At 51.0% G+C, this 15,845-nt stretch overlaps 6 protein-coding genes across 6 annotated transcripts; 3 read left to right on the top strand and 3 right to left on the bottom strand.

The window, feature by feature from the left end:
- Positions 1–191: 191 nt before the first annotated feature.
- LDX57_003778 (uncharacterized protein) lies at positions 192–1,062 on the top strand (the record flags this gene model as incomplete). The annotated part of the gene is made up of 2 exons (XM_046085433.1): positions 192–347; positions 445–1,062. The coding sequence occupies 2 exons, from the start codon at positions 192–194 to the stop codon at positions 1,060–1,062; spliced, it is 774 nt and encodes a 257-aa protein (XP_045941396.1).
- Positions 1,063–1,727: 665 nt separating this feature from the next.
- On the top strand, positions 1,728–2,660 carry LDX57_003777 (uncharacterized protein; the record flags this gene model as incomplete). Its single annotated transcript, XM_046085432.1, has 3 exons — positions 1,728–1,767; positions 1,837–2,366; positions 2,475–2,660. The coding sequence occupies 3 exons, from the start codon at positions 1,728–1,730 to the stop codon at positions 2,658–2,660; spliced, it is 756 nt and encodes a 251-aa protein (XP_045941395.1).
- A 450-nt stretch (positions 2,661–3,110) lies between these two features.
- LDX57_003776 (fungal specific transcription factor domain-containing protein) lies at positions 3,111–4,809 on the bottom strand (the record flags this gene model as incomplete). The annotated part of the gene is made up of 4 exons (XM_046085431.1): positions 3,111–3,684; positions 3,941–4,197; positions 4,302–4,745; positions 4,798–4,809. The coding sequence occupies 4 exons, from the start codon at positions 4,807–4,809 to the stop codon at positions 3,111–3,113; spliced, it is 1,287 nt and encodes a 428-aa protein (XP_045941394.1).
- A 1,243-nt stretch (positions 4,810–6,052) lies between these two features.
- LDX57_003775 (putative flavin-binding monooxygenase) lies at positions 6,053–8,644 on the bottom strand. Its single transcript, XM_046085430.1, has 5 exons — positions 7,852–8,644; positions 7,687–7,793; positions 7,093–7,628; positions 6,589–7,042; positions 6,053–6,530 (listed from the first exon to the last, which is right to left on the bottom strand). The coding sequence occupies exons 1-5, from the start codon at positions 8,459–8,461 to the stop codon at positions 6,399–6,401; spliced, it is 1,839 nt and encodes a 612-aa protein (XP_045941393.1). The 5' UTR covers positions 8,462–8,644; the 3' UTR covers positions 6,053–6,398.
- Positions 8,645–10,689: 2,045 nt separating this feature from the next.
- On the top strand, positions 10,690–11,410 carry SOD4 (putative cytosolic Cu/Zn superoxide dismutase; the record flags this gene model as incomplete). Its single annotated transcript, XM_046085429.1, has 2 exons — positions 10,690–10,945; positions 11,022–11,410. The coding sequence occupies 2 exons, from the start codon at positions 10,690–10,692 to the stop codon at positions 11,408–11,410; spliced, it is 645 nt and encodes a 214-aa protein (XP_045941392.1).
- Positions 11,411–11,973: 563 nt separating this feature from the next.
- LDX57_003773 (putative quinate pathway repressor protein QutR) lies at positions 11,974–15,267 on the bottom strand. The gene is made up of 2 exons (XM_046085428.1): positions 12,432–15,267; positions 11,974–12,347 (listed from the first exon to the last, which is right to left on the bottom strand). Exons 1-2 carry the CDS (start codon positions 14,949–14,951, stop codon positions 12,093–12,095), a joined length of 2,775 nt encoding a protein of 924 aa, XP_045941391.1. The 5' UTR covers positions 14,952–15,267; the 3' UTR covers positions 11,974–12,092.
- Between the last annotated feature and the right edge of the window lie 578 nt (positions 15,268–15,845).

The following is a 15,845-nucleotide window of genomic DNA, read 5'->3' as shown; positions in this document are numbered from 1 at the left end:
AAGGCTGCCTGTCTAGCCAGGCACAACCACCGTCGCAGAGGTCAGGTGATCGGCCTCATTGTTATCTAGAAAACCATCCTAGTCCCCCAGTTCCTTCCTTCGTAAGTTAGCTACCCCCACCCATCACCTCACAACTGACAACTTCACCCATCAATCAAACACCAAACCACCGTCACCGATTCCATTTCATCATGAGTCAAAGCGAGCATAGCTCAGGCATGGAAGACAGCGGTTCTGAAGACGAGTATGACCACTATGGTCGTCCATCTCGGCGACGGAAGACCCCGCTAAAATTCCTCCATACTATGACAGAGCTGGAAGATGAAGCCAATAGTATTGTGATCAAGGTAAGTATAACCTCTGATCTAGACATAGACGGTACTCCGGCTGGCTTAGTCCAACTTCTCGCTGCATATCGAACACAAGACTGACTGGCTCCATCAGGACTGTAAGCTTGACGCCTGTCTCGACGTATTCCTTGCCGGTCTCCTGCAGCTTGGGATAGATCGGTCCCTAGATATGTACAGTCGTCTTCCGGACTTCAAAGAATTTAGTGGCGAAACATTGGAAGCCTTGAAAGAAGACCTACGCCGAAACCTGGATCGCTTGCTGCCTGGGTTTATCTCCAGTGATACCTCGATCCTAGAGAACAAGGTTTTCAAAAAGTCTCTGGAGAAAAGATTCACGGGGATATGGCGTGATGATTTCCGCTATGGTCATGGGAGGAGCAATGATTCCGAAAAAGATGACACTACACAGACCATTCCCGTGTCTCTTTTTGAAATACTCATGGAGAAGCAGGCCAAGGAACGCAGCACAAAAGGACAAGGAAGCCAGCCAGACTCTGTGACGGACAGCCAAGCTACTCTGACGGAGTATTGTCGCCGGCTGAAAGACTCTATAGACAGCGAAGAGGCGAATGGCTGTTTTGTTTGTGGTGGTACTATCCCTGTCGACGTGAATCCCATACACCCCAGGAACGAAGGCGACCTCTTCCCCAGTCACTATCTTCTGGTCACTCGGTCACGACGCAACTGCACGCAAGCTGGTGCTTCCCCTTGATGGCTCTGCTCCAGGATCCACCCCTCAGCTGCTTCGAGAGCTGGTCACAAGCTGTGACCCGGCCAGCTTTGGACTGGGTGAGAAGGATGTTCTTGATCCTGAGTACCGCAAAGCTGGCAAGATCGATCCGGGGCAATTCGCAACCAGCTTTCACCCAGCTGACTTTGGGCTCCTTGAGAATATCGAACAAGTTCTTCTTCCTACTATCCGTGGCGAATTCGAAAATAGACTACAATTCCGGAAGATCAAAGCCGAGCTTTACAAATTGAACGTAGGTCAAACCTTTCTACATTGGCTTGATAAGGCTAATCATGTTACGACAGACCTACTCAGGACCATCTGGTCTGTTCCAGAAGCACGTCGACACTCCGCGCTCTGAAAATCAAATCGGATCTCTAGTAGTCTGTCTGCCTTCTCCGTTCGAGGGAGGAAGCTTGATCGTTCAGCATGGTGGCCAAACAGTCGAGTTCGACTGGAGCCAGCAAAGTTCCTCAACTATCCAGTGGGCAGCATTTTATAGCGATTGCGAGCATGAAATCAAGACCATTACTGCTGGAGACCGTATCACGTTGACACACAACCTGTTTGTCTCCGAGCTCATCGGTGGTGCAATTCCTTCGCCTACCTCTATCATTGATGCAAAGACCTTTCCTCTCCACAGTTGGATGAAGAAGTTGCTCTCGGCGCCAGATTTCATGAAAGAAGGTAGCGTAACACATATCTAGTTACCAGCTTTCCTGCCCAACACCCTGTACAAAATACTAACAGCATTAGGCGGCGTTCTCGGAATGTTCTGTTCCCACGCCTACCCACATACGTCAGAGCTCGCGGGTATGCAGTTTCCTCGGATCCTGAAGGGCGTGGATTTAGTTCTCTACTCAGTTCTCAAGTCTCTTGGTATTGAGCTTGCCGTTATCCCCATCGTCGACAAAGACGGTGTCTATGGCAAGAACCCCGCGCTCGGTCTGAGAGGCACTGTCGGCAGATCTGGTCGTTACTGGTATGGATCTGGCGGATGCTATGAAATGGAGCAGTATCTTCAAAATGGCGGCTCATTGAAATTCTACACTCGCGACCATGTGCCCAAAGACGTCGACTTCACCGATGTCGACCGAAGATGGAAACTGCTGCTCATGACACGCCAAATCACCGGCATGGACGGCAGCATCGAATACGCCACTCGGCATGATCTCCCACTGAAGCCGAATAGTTTCTATGCGGCAGGATTCACGCGCGTCGGCAAGTGTTTCGCGCCGTACAAGGCACACGATCGGTCCCTTGACGATGGTGACGACGAAAATGAGGTTCGTCCGTTATTCTCCCTTTTTTACGTTTGCGTTTCAAATCTCTATCAAACATTTTCTTTTTTATATTTGTTTGTTCTTGGACTCACCTATACGTCTTCCATCTAGATGCTCAACGATTGCTTCCCCGTCTACCAAATCCCCGGAATCACCTGGATCACGGAGCCGAATCACGAAGAGATGGCCTTCAGTCACATCGCACACGGTAACGAAGCGTCCATAGAAACTCGGTACTCGTGCGTCTCCATCCTTGCGATTATCCCTCCTACAGAGAAACGGATGGACATCGAGTAGAATGAAAATGCACTCAAGAATCTATTAGCTTTGAGAAGAATGGGGGAGGTAATCAAACTGTTCTAGGGTCGACCGGTCTGGTATTTCAGTTTGTTGAAGATCAGATTAGCTTCGTTTACGGTCTTTCGGGTTTTGCTTCCTTAATTGATTGGTTTTTTTACTTGGTTGTGTTTTTGCGTCTCGGGTCTAGCTTATTTTATCCCTTGAGAGGACCTCCAGACCGAATGAAAAATCGTATTCTTTTCTTTCCCCTTCCCTTTACTGACGTAACCCTACACAAGACAGATCTTCAATAGAAGACATGCAACCCCCCCCCCCCCCCTCAATATCCTGGATCGCCTTCAACTTGCTCGAATTTTCTTCTTCTCTTTCTTTTCTTTTTAATATGATTGACCCGTGACGATCTGCGGTGCTGATCGGTTCCAATTAGATCCAGGTATTCCCCGATCCTCAAAAACGATAACTATCATCCAAGAACTTCAGCATTTGTTGATTCTCATAAAACCAGTTTCCCAACTCCGTGCCTATAGCATCCACTTCCACATTCGGTTGCATCTGCATCTGCAACTGATCGTCCTGAACAGGATCTCCCCCACCGACGAGACGGTTCTCCGTCTCCGAAACTGACATTCCGGCCCCCTCTCCTCGAGGCATGCAATCCATCGAAGACCTAGGCCCCAGAAACGGAAATTGCGTAGCCAAAGACCCAGAAATAGACGTATCCGCGGCGTCGGACATCACCCCCCTCTCAACACGCACATCCCCGCCCGGATTGAAATCAATGCGATTCATCATCCACCCACTGGGCTGAGACGCTTTCACCTCGACGTATTTTCTCGCGACGTGGTACAGGGCGCTGAAGAGGCGGAATTGCTTGCTGCAGGCGCGGTGGAATGCCGAGGGGGATGTCGACTGGAGGGTTTGTATGACCGTGCTGAGACGGTGTAGGTCGCTTGGTGAGGAGGTTTCGATGACGTGGCAGAATAGGACGATGAATGGGAGAAAGGGGGATTCGAGGAGGGAGCTGGATATATGGATTCCATCCGTGGGGTTGGTTAGTATGGTGTAAGGATAGAGAAGGGTGGTATCTGGTGATGGGTTGGGATTTAGGGGTTGAAGGAGGAAAGCGGAGGAGGAAAGCGGAGGAGGAGAGCGGAGGAGGAGAGCGGAGGAGGAGAGCGGAGAGGAAGGATAGGAGCGGAGATGGAAGGTGCGGATATGGAAGGTGCGGAGAGGGGAGGGAAGGAGAGGAGAGGAGGGAGAGAGATGGGTGTTCTGACCAGGTTATGTAGAGCTCTATAAAGTTCTGGTGGATCTTGGCGGTGGTAATGATGGAGATACACTTTTCATGTTCTTGAAGCGCTTCTCGTGCGGTCGTGATGCATTCGTTGGAGAAAGCCGCTCTGGAATGGAGAGAGGGAGGGATGCCTCGGTTGATGAGGGTGAGGAGAGATAGGCTGGCAACTCTATCGGCGTGCCATATCAGTTTGTTGATCGCGTCGCCGAGAGCCTGGCGTCTCAGATGGTTGTATCTTTGCTATAACGGCTGAGTTAGATGATTCGAGGAGATGATGTTTAGGGTAAGGATGACGGTGGAATTCCTATAGGACGGTTTGGAGTCATAAGGGGATAGGGACGCACCTCAAGGGTGTCTTCGCGATATATCACATTCTTCAACTCCGCTGCGAGAGCCCTAGCGCGGGACTCTCTGACATGAGCCGGCTCGACTAAAGCCCCCGGGCTATAAATCTCATCGTACGTTCTACCCTGCAGAACTGCGGTGTCAATCCACCTAGGTAAGATAGGATTAAGCAGTGAGTCCAGTTCCTGATCATTCAGGGTGTCCAACCGAGGGACGGTAATGTCCTGGTCACGGAATGTAGATGACCGGCCGAGTCGCAATGAAAGCATTCGTTCCGTGGTATATACAACCCAGAATAGATGGACTTTTTGCCGCCGAGCTTCAGGACTCTCTGTGTGGAGAGCATGAGCGTTGTGAAGACCGAGTGCTTGACACATGAGGGACGCATTTGTGATGAAATTCCATGCAAGTGATGACTTGGCGAATTGTCGACAATACGTAGTCTTTCGATATATCAGTGGATGTGAAGTCTTCTCCTTGGGAGAGTAAACTTACGGCAACACTCATGGCAAAAACATTATCTATAGTGGCAGGAGTATGGAATGGCAGGTTGGAGAGAACGGTCTCGAGATTACGTCGACATTTTGAGGCATATTCTCGATAATCATCTTGTGTTTGTCGACCAGCGGCCAGTTCAGCGCTCTCGCTAAAGAGCCAAAACAAGCCCGCATGACGATTATCAAGTCGGCATTGCTGGCTGGAGCAGGCGAGTACACTTTTAAGAAGTAGTCGGTGAACTGGGCTATAGAAACAAATTCGATGGACCAGTTGCAGCGAAGGAAGGGGGTTTCTAGATTGAGGTAATGGTCAGCGATGATTATCAAAGATCTTGAGCAATTATACCTTTGACCTTCCACAAGCACGAGAGAGCTACGTCGATTGGAGGCATAGGCAGATGTCGCAAGCTTAAACCACCTGGCTGGGGTATAGCATGTGGATAAAACTCTTCAAAACAATCCGGTTTCTGCTTTTGAGCGTGGATTATTTCCCGAAGTGTGTCAACTATAGATGTCATATCTTGTACGTTGTCCTTGGGGTAGTCATCGTTGTTAACAACGCTCTGAAGAAACTTGGTGGCAAAGAGTGCGTGAGCGGAAAAGGATGATTCGCCCTCATATTCAGCCCTGTTGTCTCCGGAGACATCTGAGCAGGTTTGCTTGGGACTCCCGTCTGTTCCAGTCGCCGACTGTCGAACGTTGGAGGAAAGTGTTGACGGAGAAGAAGCATTGTTCATCTGATCAATTTTTAAATGGAGTTCCTCCAACTTCCTCGTGAGATTGTCCACTTTTTCTTCACTACAGAGACTGTCAGCATCTTCGTCGACAGCTTGCAAGGCTTAATATACTATCGCGCTGAGATCATAACTCGTTGACGTTTCTCTCTCGGCCTATACCGATGGGAGTAAGAGCATTTTGATTTCACCATGGCGCATTGAGAGCATGGAATGCAACGATCACAGCGGGTCTAAATGCGTTAACGATTGGAATAGACAAGGTACCAGGAATATTGAGTACCTTTCGCTTTCGACATCGGTCGCACTGTTCTTGATCAGCTCGAAATCCTCAAGATAGGCAAATATGAATCATACAGCATATTTTTGAGAACCATGACCGCCCTCATCCTGCGCGGATAAGTCGTCCTCAGCGGCTGACTCCTCGCCGTTAGTCCCCATTCATACGCGATCGTCGAGCTTACGAGGTGACACAGAGAATGATAAGCTACAACAGACGATGTAATAGTGGATGAAGGAATCATGCAGCGGTGGAGGTGGTCGAGTCGCAGGTAACGTATGCTTGTTCGGGCCTCGGGACGCCAAGGACCCGGAGCCCGACGTACACAGATAGCAGTGACAGTCTTAGCATGACGTAGACCTTGTTCTTGGTGGCAGGAATTAGTAATGAAGCTTTCGATTACGCCAGATACAAGATTTCGAAGGCAGAATGACCATTTGAGGATCCATACCAATGTTCAGTGACTTGGAAAACTACTTAAAAATCAAAATATGTCTTACCAATTCTCTAGTCTAGTCATTAACAGTCTCGCCTTGCTTCATCTATGAGAAGCCGCTTGATTGATCGAATAGAATCAGTCACAGCTTAGGTTGAGCTTGCTACGAGACCAGCCTCTATAGCCTTTATCTGCAAGGCCACGAACTTCGAGTAGATGCGACAGAGAGCGAGGTTTCCACCCATATACCAGAAGCCCGGATGGCCGCTGGGGCGCCACATCTATAAGCACGTTAGTCTTTTCGGTCATGGTGAAAAGAGAGACAAGTCCAAAGCATACCGCGTTTACTTCACCTTCATCGTCAAGATCCCAGACATCTTTGCATCGATCGGCTACCTGATCACCCAGCGTTTTACGCACAGTGGTGCGCATGTTGTCGTACCCGGTAGCAAGAACAACAATGTCTGCATCGAGAGAGCTACCATCCTTCAGGAATAGACTCCGCTCGTTAAAGCCAGTAATTCCTTCGGGGCTGCGCTTAACCTTGATCTTGCCATCCGCGATCAACGAGCTGCATCCAACGTCGATGTAATAGCCTCCGCCGCGGGTCATGTAAGCCCGCAAAAGTCCTGCTCCATTCACGCCAAAGTCGAGTTCGAAGCCCGCTTTTCGCAGACCTTCTAGAATGTCTTTCTCCGCTTCGTACACTCTGTTGGTGAAATTGACATCCAACGCGAATTTCACGGGGTATGGTAGACTCTCGTGAATGATATCTGCTTCTTCCGTAGGGGGTCTGAAGTTCTCGTTAGCGCAATAGTACTAAATCGGGGTTTTGTTTCATACCCATTCTCTTCATGGAGGCCTTCATGCATCATGAAGACACCTTTCTCGGCGGTAACCACGTAGGTGCCACTCCGTTGAAGCATAGTGACTTCTGCCCCATTTTCATAAAAGTTCTGAGCGATATCATGTCCACTGTTTCCGGTGCCAACAACGACCACTTTCTTGCCTTTCACGTTGCTTTCGGAGGCATCTTGATGCTGGCTACCGTGGTAGACCGATCCCTTGAACTGCTCCTGGCCTGGGAATGTGGGAACCTTTGGCTCGCCGGAATGACCGGTGCACCAGATCAAATGGCGTGGATGAAGGGTTCGCTCGGATCCGTCGCCCCGACCGATAACAACAGTCCATTCCGCCTTCGCATCATCATATGTCGCAGATTTGATGCTAGTTCGGAGCCATACGTTCAGCTCCATGATACTTGCGTAGGCTTCGAACCAATCAGCAAGCTTGTCTTTAGGGGTAAACTGGGGCCAGTTCTTTGGGAACGGAAGGTAGGCCATGTGGGTGAATTCTGCCGGATCGTGGGTGACAAGCGTCTAGAAAGTCAGAGAAAATTAAACTCGGTTTCTAGAGCCTCGAATTAGATATACTCACTCGGTATCGCTTTCTCCAGTTATCCCCAATTCTTTCGTTTCGGTCAACAACCAGACAAGAGACACCTAGAGATTCAAGGCGGGCAGCTGTGTTGAGGCCAGCCTGGCCTACGGGACGTTGTGAGAAACACATTCGTTGTCAGGCATACCAGAGGATAACACATACCGGCGCCGATGACAAGTGTGGCTGGCTCGTCGTCCAGAAATTCAATCTTCCTTTGCCGTCGCTCCTGCCAGTTCCCTTGACTGAGACCCCCAGGCATCGACTCAATTGTCCCCTCGGCTCGTCTTGTACCAAGTGGCTCCTCAAAGTCCTTAAACTCTTGCAAGGCAGTATAGATCGCGTAAGCCTTCCATGTGCCCGCCTCATCCTGAGTCAGACGAAGAACACCCGCGCCGCGTCCGACACGCGTCTCGAAGAAGAACATTGAAGAAATCCACCTCAGACCCTCGGCCGGGTCTTCGAGCGCAGGTTGGAATTTGCCTTCATGTTGCAGCCGAAATCCCGAAATCTGAGACCGGGGCTGGTTTTGCTGAAGAAATGCTTGTATGGCATTGCGGTTATGGATCGTACGGAAATCCCATTCCAATGCTAACATGTCACGCCACCAAGACTCTTCATGTACGAGCTCGGTAAGTCGGGAGTATTCCCCTTTTCTCAGGAGAGCCTCCAGGTTTGTGATCCACCGCTGAGCAATTAAACGGACGTCCAATGCCCTGGGCGATAAGGGGGTGACAGGGAGTTTCACGACATAATCATTTTGTGCGAGAGACATGGTAGGATAGATGATAGCTGCATGGAGCTTGTTGTGATCAAGGTGTGTTGTGGGATCTTCGGCAGGAGAGCTTTGAGTGAGGAGCAGCAGCCCAGGTACCCGAGCAGGGCCCTCGCTTTAAACGACATGGCTGTATGAGAAGGGAGTTCGTCCGAGTCGGAGGGAATGCCGAATGACCTCACGGCGAGATGCAGAGTGCAGACTGAGGATGCCGATAGCACCGGGAGTGGAGAAGGCGTGGGGTAACCGAGGGGCTCCCCGGACTAATTCCTACCGATGGAGTAACGCGTGCCGACAGTTGCCTTGCCCATGCAGCATACCTTCTGGCAGTCATTATTGAACTTCGACTCGATTCCCTTTTGAGTAGTGTTTAGCGCGAAGGTCGGTCCCGCCTGTCGTCAAAGCGCCCTGCAGCTGCCGATCCTAGGTCTAGGTCCGAGTCTGCAGACTGGTCATTTGTTGCTCAACCCCGGGCGCTTTATACATTCCTGAAATGACAAAAACATTGTTCTGGATGTCACCCAGGTGTTGTGGAATCGGTCAAGGGAAAGAGCGTATCTAGGAATGGGGGCATGATTGTCAAGGTATTGCTAAGGCGAGAGCAGTTGAGTACGGTTCCTCACACAGACTTTCTATGGCTCATACCGTACAAGGCTATTCTAGTAGATCAAAAACCTCGACGGATCTATTTCCAGCGTCCGATGCTTACTTCGAGAGAATTATGAAGGCAATCTGTCCGCTGAGTAAGAAAGCCAGAGACTTCCAACACGTGCGACACACAGGGAGCTTGGAAATCTTAATAATGGCTGTTCTACCAATGACTTGCCTGGCGGAGAATTGGCCCGAGGTCGCCTAGGCTGAAAGAGGGTTTGTCCCTGCTCTTTCAAAGTATGACCATACAATGCGCACCAAGCCCAATGTACCCCCGACTTGCCACGGTCTGCGAGTATGACTTTGAGCCGGAGCCTTCGACTTCACAGCCGTCTTTAGTCATGTCATGGCGTCGGGCCACAGATTGGACCGGTTTCACTCCTTTGACACGAAGTAATTCTCTGTCAGCTGTGCGGTTGGGAAGATCCAGGGATATGCTCAACCAGGAGCGCAAGTAACATTTGTAATTTCCTTCGCCGGTCTAGATTTCCTCTTGGTGTTCATTTTCCGGGATTAAGAGATTGCCAAATGGGTCTGACCCCTTGCATACATGGCTCCACGACAGGTAACCTCTTTGCTTTTGATGGGTTCTGCCTTTGCCCTAGAATTCTGTCTGGCAGCCTTTATTCAATGAAGATATCTCCGAAGGCGACGGAAACATGAGACTGGGTTTCTTCCGCGTCCTTTGAAAGGCGGAGATTGGTGCCGACAGATGGCTGGTATATCCATGGCGATTCTTGGCCAACGACGACGGTTTCAAATGGAATAGGCAGGACGGAGGTAAATTGGACTGCTACAATGTCAGCTCGCAGTTGGAGACTGCGGATCAAATAATCAGCGTGGGGCTTGGGCACCTTTGGATGCAGGTCCATGGATACATTCGTAATTATAATCATTGATGAGAAATGTACTTACAAGGCGCAGTCACATGGGGAGCAGGTGACCTCTACCGACTACTCCGGAGGGCTCAACGAGAAAGACGTTCCAACTTCTGCCAAATGCCGGCAACCAGTCATCCTTGCAGCCAGCCGCCCGACGGACAAAGAAAAACGAAATGAGGAGCTTGAGCGCTGACAGCCTGACAGCGACTATTGCTATTCGTGTAACCAGCGCTGCTAACTGCTTGGGCACCCATCCCAGCCTCTCTGACTTGTCTCGGCGCCTTCCACCACTGACGCTTATTCGTCCTCAGGCCCCCGCCAAACCGAAGGAACGATGCTATTAATGGAAGGCTCCGACCTGAACGTTAAATAATATTATGATACATAATGATCTGGAGCACGACTTCCCTTAGTTCCCGGGCTTAGCTTGGCTCCTGCTCCAGCCCTGGCAGGCGCAGTCGATCCTCCCTGATCTGCGCAGGAAAGCAAACAAACATAAAGTCCTCTGGGAGACCTTTCCTCTGTTTTCTTTTCTCTTTCATCTCACATCGTGCTATCAGGCTGTCTTATCCATCGTCTCTTCTGCTGCCCATCGTCGCAAGTATCGCTTACTTCGCAGCAAATTACAACCATTCTATCTCTTTACCACTTGGGTTAAAGATTCTCTTTCAGCATCCTCACCGTCCCCCCGGAACCATGCGGTGCTTGTCTCTTCTCTCGTCTGCCCTCATGGGCTTTACGCTGGCAGCGACCGTCTCTGCTACCCCGGTCCCTCCCCAGAATGCACCCGTCATCGAGGACAACGATCCCGACTTGGTTTACCAGGTCAAGCTTCTTGACAAAGACAACACGACCGTCACTGGTCAATTCACTGCCTGGGCTACCAAGGTTGGAGTCGGCATCAAGATTCATGCTGAAGTCTCGGGCCTCCCCAACGGAGATCTTCATTACCGTATGTTGCTTTCCTCCCACCCTCTTCCGAGACCCGTGCCCATCCTGACTCAGATTGCTAACGTCTCTCGCCACAGCCTATCATATCCACGAAAAGCCCGTTCCCGAGGATGGCAATTGCTACGCGACCGGTGCCCATCTTGACCCTTACAAGCGTGGCGACGACCCTCCTTGTGACATCAAGGCGCCGCAGACCTGCCAGGTCGGCGATCTGAGCGGCAAACACGGTCCCATATTCGCTCCGGACGATGAGACTTACGAAGTCTTCTACACCGACTACTATCTCTCGAACCAGGAAGAAGACCCTGCCTTCTTCGGTAACCTGTCCATCGTCGTTCATGCACCCAACAATACCCGGCTGAACTGCGGCAACTTTGTGCCCTTGAATTCCCTCAAGAGTGAGGAATCTGAACAGCCCGAGGAGCTTCAACCCGAGGAACTTGAGCCTGAGAAATCAGAGGACTGAACAAGTCGGTGTTGGAATCTGTATCATCGGTCATGCTTTTGACTGCTTTTTCTTCTGTCTATGCTTCTGCTTCTTGTGTATGCGGCATTGCCACTGTATACTTACCGTTTGGTCTTTGATTACATATGGGTAACACCCTGTTGCTGCTGAATAGGATCGCTGGCATTATCGTTAGATACCTTTACTTTTTAATGGACAATTCATCGCTGCGCGTACAACCGCTGTAACCTTGGGCAGGCTTCATCTTCTGTAAAACATGTTCAATGTAGGTTCTGAGAGAGTCATGGCTGAAACGAAGCCCCGGTCCAGAACTTCCATTTTTACCGAGGGGTATGATTTGATGTGATCCGAGACATCTGAAATTAGAAAGCCATCAACCATTCTAGCATAGAACCGACTTGATCAGTCGGAGGGGATTCTAACTCTGTTATCCGAAACCCCCGACACTGGATGCCTGATCGATCCGGATGGGTAAGACAACGAATGGCCGAATCTAAGCCACCGCGTCACGTCTTCCCGTAATTAATCAAAGACAGACTCTGTAACCAAGAATAGCTAAAGGTGTAGGTAGGTAGGTAAGTAGGTAAATGTTGGTATCCGGAACATAAGAATAGCGTAGGTAGTATACTATATACAAAAAAAAGAGCCTTTCCCCCCAAAGTTCAAGGAGGTGTCGTGTCTATCAGGTCAACTGCGCATCCAGATTCTCCAACCGCCGTTTAATAGCGCCGGGATCGTATTGCCCCTCCTCGCCTCTGTATTCTTGGAGAATGACGGTGCGCATGAGACGGCGTGGGGCGCGACGGCCCGTGAAGAGCTCGAATTGAGCGAAGCCTTGCTCGGGGAGAACGTCGAGACCGTCGAGAGCGACCCAGCCGCGGTGCGAGAGGCTGCGGATCTGTTTCATGAGGGGCGTGTTGAGGGGTTTGTATGCTAACTGGAAGGGTTCCAAGCGGGGGTGGTGTTAGTTTGGGTTTGGGTGCATTTGAGTTTAGGGGAAGTTTGAGGGAGTGAAACTTACGTCGACTACGACACCGCCCGTCGGACTTTCTAGCCACTGCAGTGGCATTTCGGTGTTCGGGGCTGGTTGGTCGCCGATGCTGTGGGCTGGGATGCAGGAGCAGATGACGGTGGGTTGTTTGTAGCCCGCTGGCCAGGCCTCTTGGGAGGAGTGGAGGATGTGGAAGGTTGGGCGGGCGGGGGATCCGCTTTTGCCGGCAGTGTGCAGGGTTTGGCGGTTGTAGTGGTATGCGAGTCGTTCGGCGTTGGATGGGGTGCGGTTGAAGATGAAGATGTCTTGCACGCCGAGATGGATCATGGAGTAGACGGCGGCGCGGGCCATGCCGCCTGCACCGATGACCAGTCCGGTGGACGAAGGACGGATGGCGTTGGCGGGAGACAGTCCCCGGCGGAAGCAGTTGCAGATGCCGATCCAGTCGGTGTTGTCGCCGTGGAGAGCTTTGATGGGCCCGGCGCGACTTCGTTCCATGTAGAGGGTGCAGTCCTCGGAATTCAAGGCTTGTTCGCCGATGTCGCCGCGGATGGGGATTAATGTGTTCACTGCGCCAATGGCGCGGGCATGGGGTGACATTGAATGGAGAAGTGGGATCGCTTCTGTCTTATAGGGCAAGCTGACACTGGTGCCGCCGAAGTGAGGGTTTTCAATGAGATCGTTCAGACCTCGGATGGAGGATGATTGGTGAATGTTGTATCGGTGTGGGAGACCGCAGAGTTTGTATGCGGCATTGTGCATGGCTGGCGACAAACTGTACGTCGTATTGGCGCCAAAGACGAAGAACTGCATAGGATCAAGGGCGAAGGAGGAGTAGAGGGCTCCTTGCGCTTCGTGGAGCGTGATGCACGGCAGCCTTTTGGCTTGGACGTCGGGCATCAGCGATTGATGGATCACAGGTGATAAGATCGGATTGAAACAGCATGATAACCGTCCTAACGGCCCAGAGTTGTAGGCTATAAGAGGTGTTTGTTTTCCTGGCATCGACTTGACATGATGTCTAAAGCGTTGAACGGCAAAGTTGTCCTCGATCGATTCCGCCGGCTGAATCAACCGAACCATGTCGCAACCAAGCTCCTTCGCCCGTTCATATAACGCGAGGTATTTGGGATCATCCCAGCCTTCTGAGGGACGCTGAAGAGTTTCATAATGACCGATGACTTTGCTTGTCCCTTTTGAAGAAATTATTTGTGAGAGGACCCCATCGTCATAGGAAAGATCGATCGTTAGGAAGCCCGGAGCTAATCGCAGACCGTGCTGCACTAGATTTAGATACGCGGTATCCGGGCGACATGATGCTTCGTTATGCTGTGAAAAGGAGTTATTAGGATTTGTCTTGCTTTCTACATGATAGATGATAGGGACAATGATATTCCGTCGGATAGTGGCCACGGTCTGGCTGATCCTATCCGCAAGGCTCGAGTCAACTCCTAGCTGCGAGGACGACCCTTCCGTGACATCTATTCTTAATTCGAATGCGTCCGCGGCAGTCTCGAGATCCTCGTAATCAAACTTTCGTTCAAGTAGGGACGACAACGGCGCGACTGCGGCATAACTGTACATGCGGGTCTCGACCGGTCGCATTGACAGGGGGAAAGAGGTGTGTTGTTTGCGCAAATAAGTGGCATCACCGATCGCAAATGCTATGAATCGGAGAAAGTCGCGTTGTAACCTTTTAAGTGTCAGGAAAGGTGTAAATGTCTCGGACCGCTGATCAAGTTCCTGGCCCAAGTGGGGATTATGATGGCTGTCTTTGCCCACCACCGGGTCTCCCGAGCCTTTTTCGTCGACATTAAAAAACTCGAAGTTGGAGCATGCGCGATATATCGGGCCCGATAATTCGAGAAATCGGTGGACTTTGTCTTTATTCCATGCATTGAGATAGGATTGGATACTCTGCGAGTCACGAATAATGTGCACGACGGGATGGGTTTTCGCATATTCTCGTAGCAGCATTTGCCCTCTGCGCTCCATGGATCCCGGGCCACAAGCAATAACCCAACCTTCTTTGTGTTCCTCTAGCATGGTCTCCATGATCCTGACTTCTTGTTGACGATATTCCGCAAGGCCAAAGTCCCTTTTGTATTCGCCGCGCGAGCGACCGGTCGCCTGTTGAAAGTATTGACCTGCATCGATCAACCGCCTTCCAGACGTCGCGGCCAGAATGACAGCCAGGCTAGACTTTCCGGTACCACGGATACCAATCAGCACCACAGAAGCATTGGGAATGAACTTCTTCTGCGACTGGAATGGCCCGTCAAAGAAAACTGGCGACGCCCGGCCAGACTGCGGTTCACGCAGCGACGGCGCATGGCGATACAGATCCCCCGACGTATCTAATTGTTCAGACGATCGGCGAGAATCGGCACTCCCATAGCTAGCCGCTCTCCTGGCAATGGTATCCGGCGATCGCGACGGGTGAGGTTCAAAGGGTTGTGAACGGCTGCCCCGCGAGATGCGTCTCTCTTGCTGATCGAACCCGTCCAGCTCGTCTAATTTTCGTTTCGGAGGCCTCACGAGGATCGACATGGTGCGAATGGAACCGTGATAGGGGTTAAACACTGAGATGTATTACAAACATTCGGACGTTTCGGACGTAGGCATGACTTGGGGAGGTAGGAGATCGAGATCAGAGCATTGATGGTGTGAATCAATCTTGAGCTGCGACAAAGCGTTGAATGCGATCACAGGCGGGGATTCGGAAATCAAACGAGCGGGATTAGCTTCATGTGGTGTGGATAGGAGTTCCCCGGGGAATTGGGGTCGAGGGATTTGATGGCAGGGTTGAGCGACGGGACCGTATTCGGAGCAGGAGGGAGAAAAGGACCGGGAAGTGAAGGTGGAGGCACGCGCTGTGAGATCGTGGGGAAAGTGCCGATTGGGGGTTAGGCTTAGGGCCTTCGGCTCTGGCGCGGCTGCGGCCTGAGAGGGGGGAGGGGAGGCGGCGGACAAAGGCTCTGCCGTCGCGTAGCAGTGTTCACAGTTCAACGTGTTGGTAACGGATGCGCCGGAGTCTGGCCGAAGTCCGACGCAAGTTGACTTTCCGCGTTACCCCGCGGGGATTTCATGCCTGGCAGTCGTGCAGGTGCCCGTGCAAGAATTTCATTTGCGAAGGATTTTCTCTTTTTGATTTTTTTTTTCTCTCTCTCTACGGAGTTTCTTCCAAGTGTCTGCATGCCGCGCTACCTGGGGGCGCGTTCACGATCCACTTCCATAACACTACAATAATACATGATTAATCCTATGCCAATTTGCTTACGAGAGAAAAATAAAAATAAAAAAGAATGACAGAAAAAGTAAAATATCTTCTAATAAAATAACATAACAGAACACAGACGAGGTCATACTGGAAAAGCTCACCGCAGCCCCAGTTTGTTGGCAATCCAGCCAATATCATTCGCATGGCAGACTAGCCGCGGCTAA

The sequence above is a fragment of the Aspergillus melleus genome (genome assembly GCF_016097325.1).
Source record: "Aspergillus melleus strain CBS 546.65 chromosome Unknown contig2, whole genome shotgun sequence".
Taxonomy (NCBI): domain Eukaryota; kingdom Fungi; phylum Ascomycota; class Eurotiomycetes; order Eurotiales; family Aspergillaceae; genus Aspergillus; species Aspergillus melleus.
The sequence above is the reverse complement of the archived record's forward strand: the minus strand, read 5'-3'. Positions and strand labels throughout refer to the sequence as shown.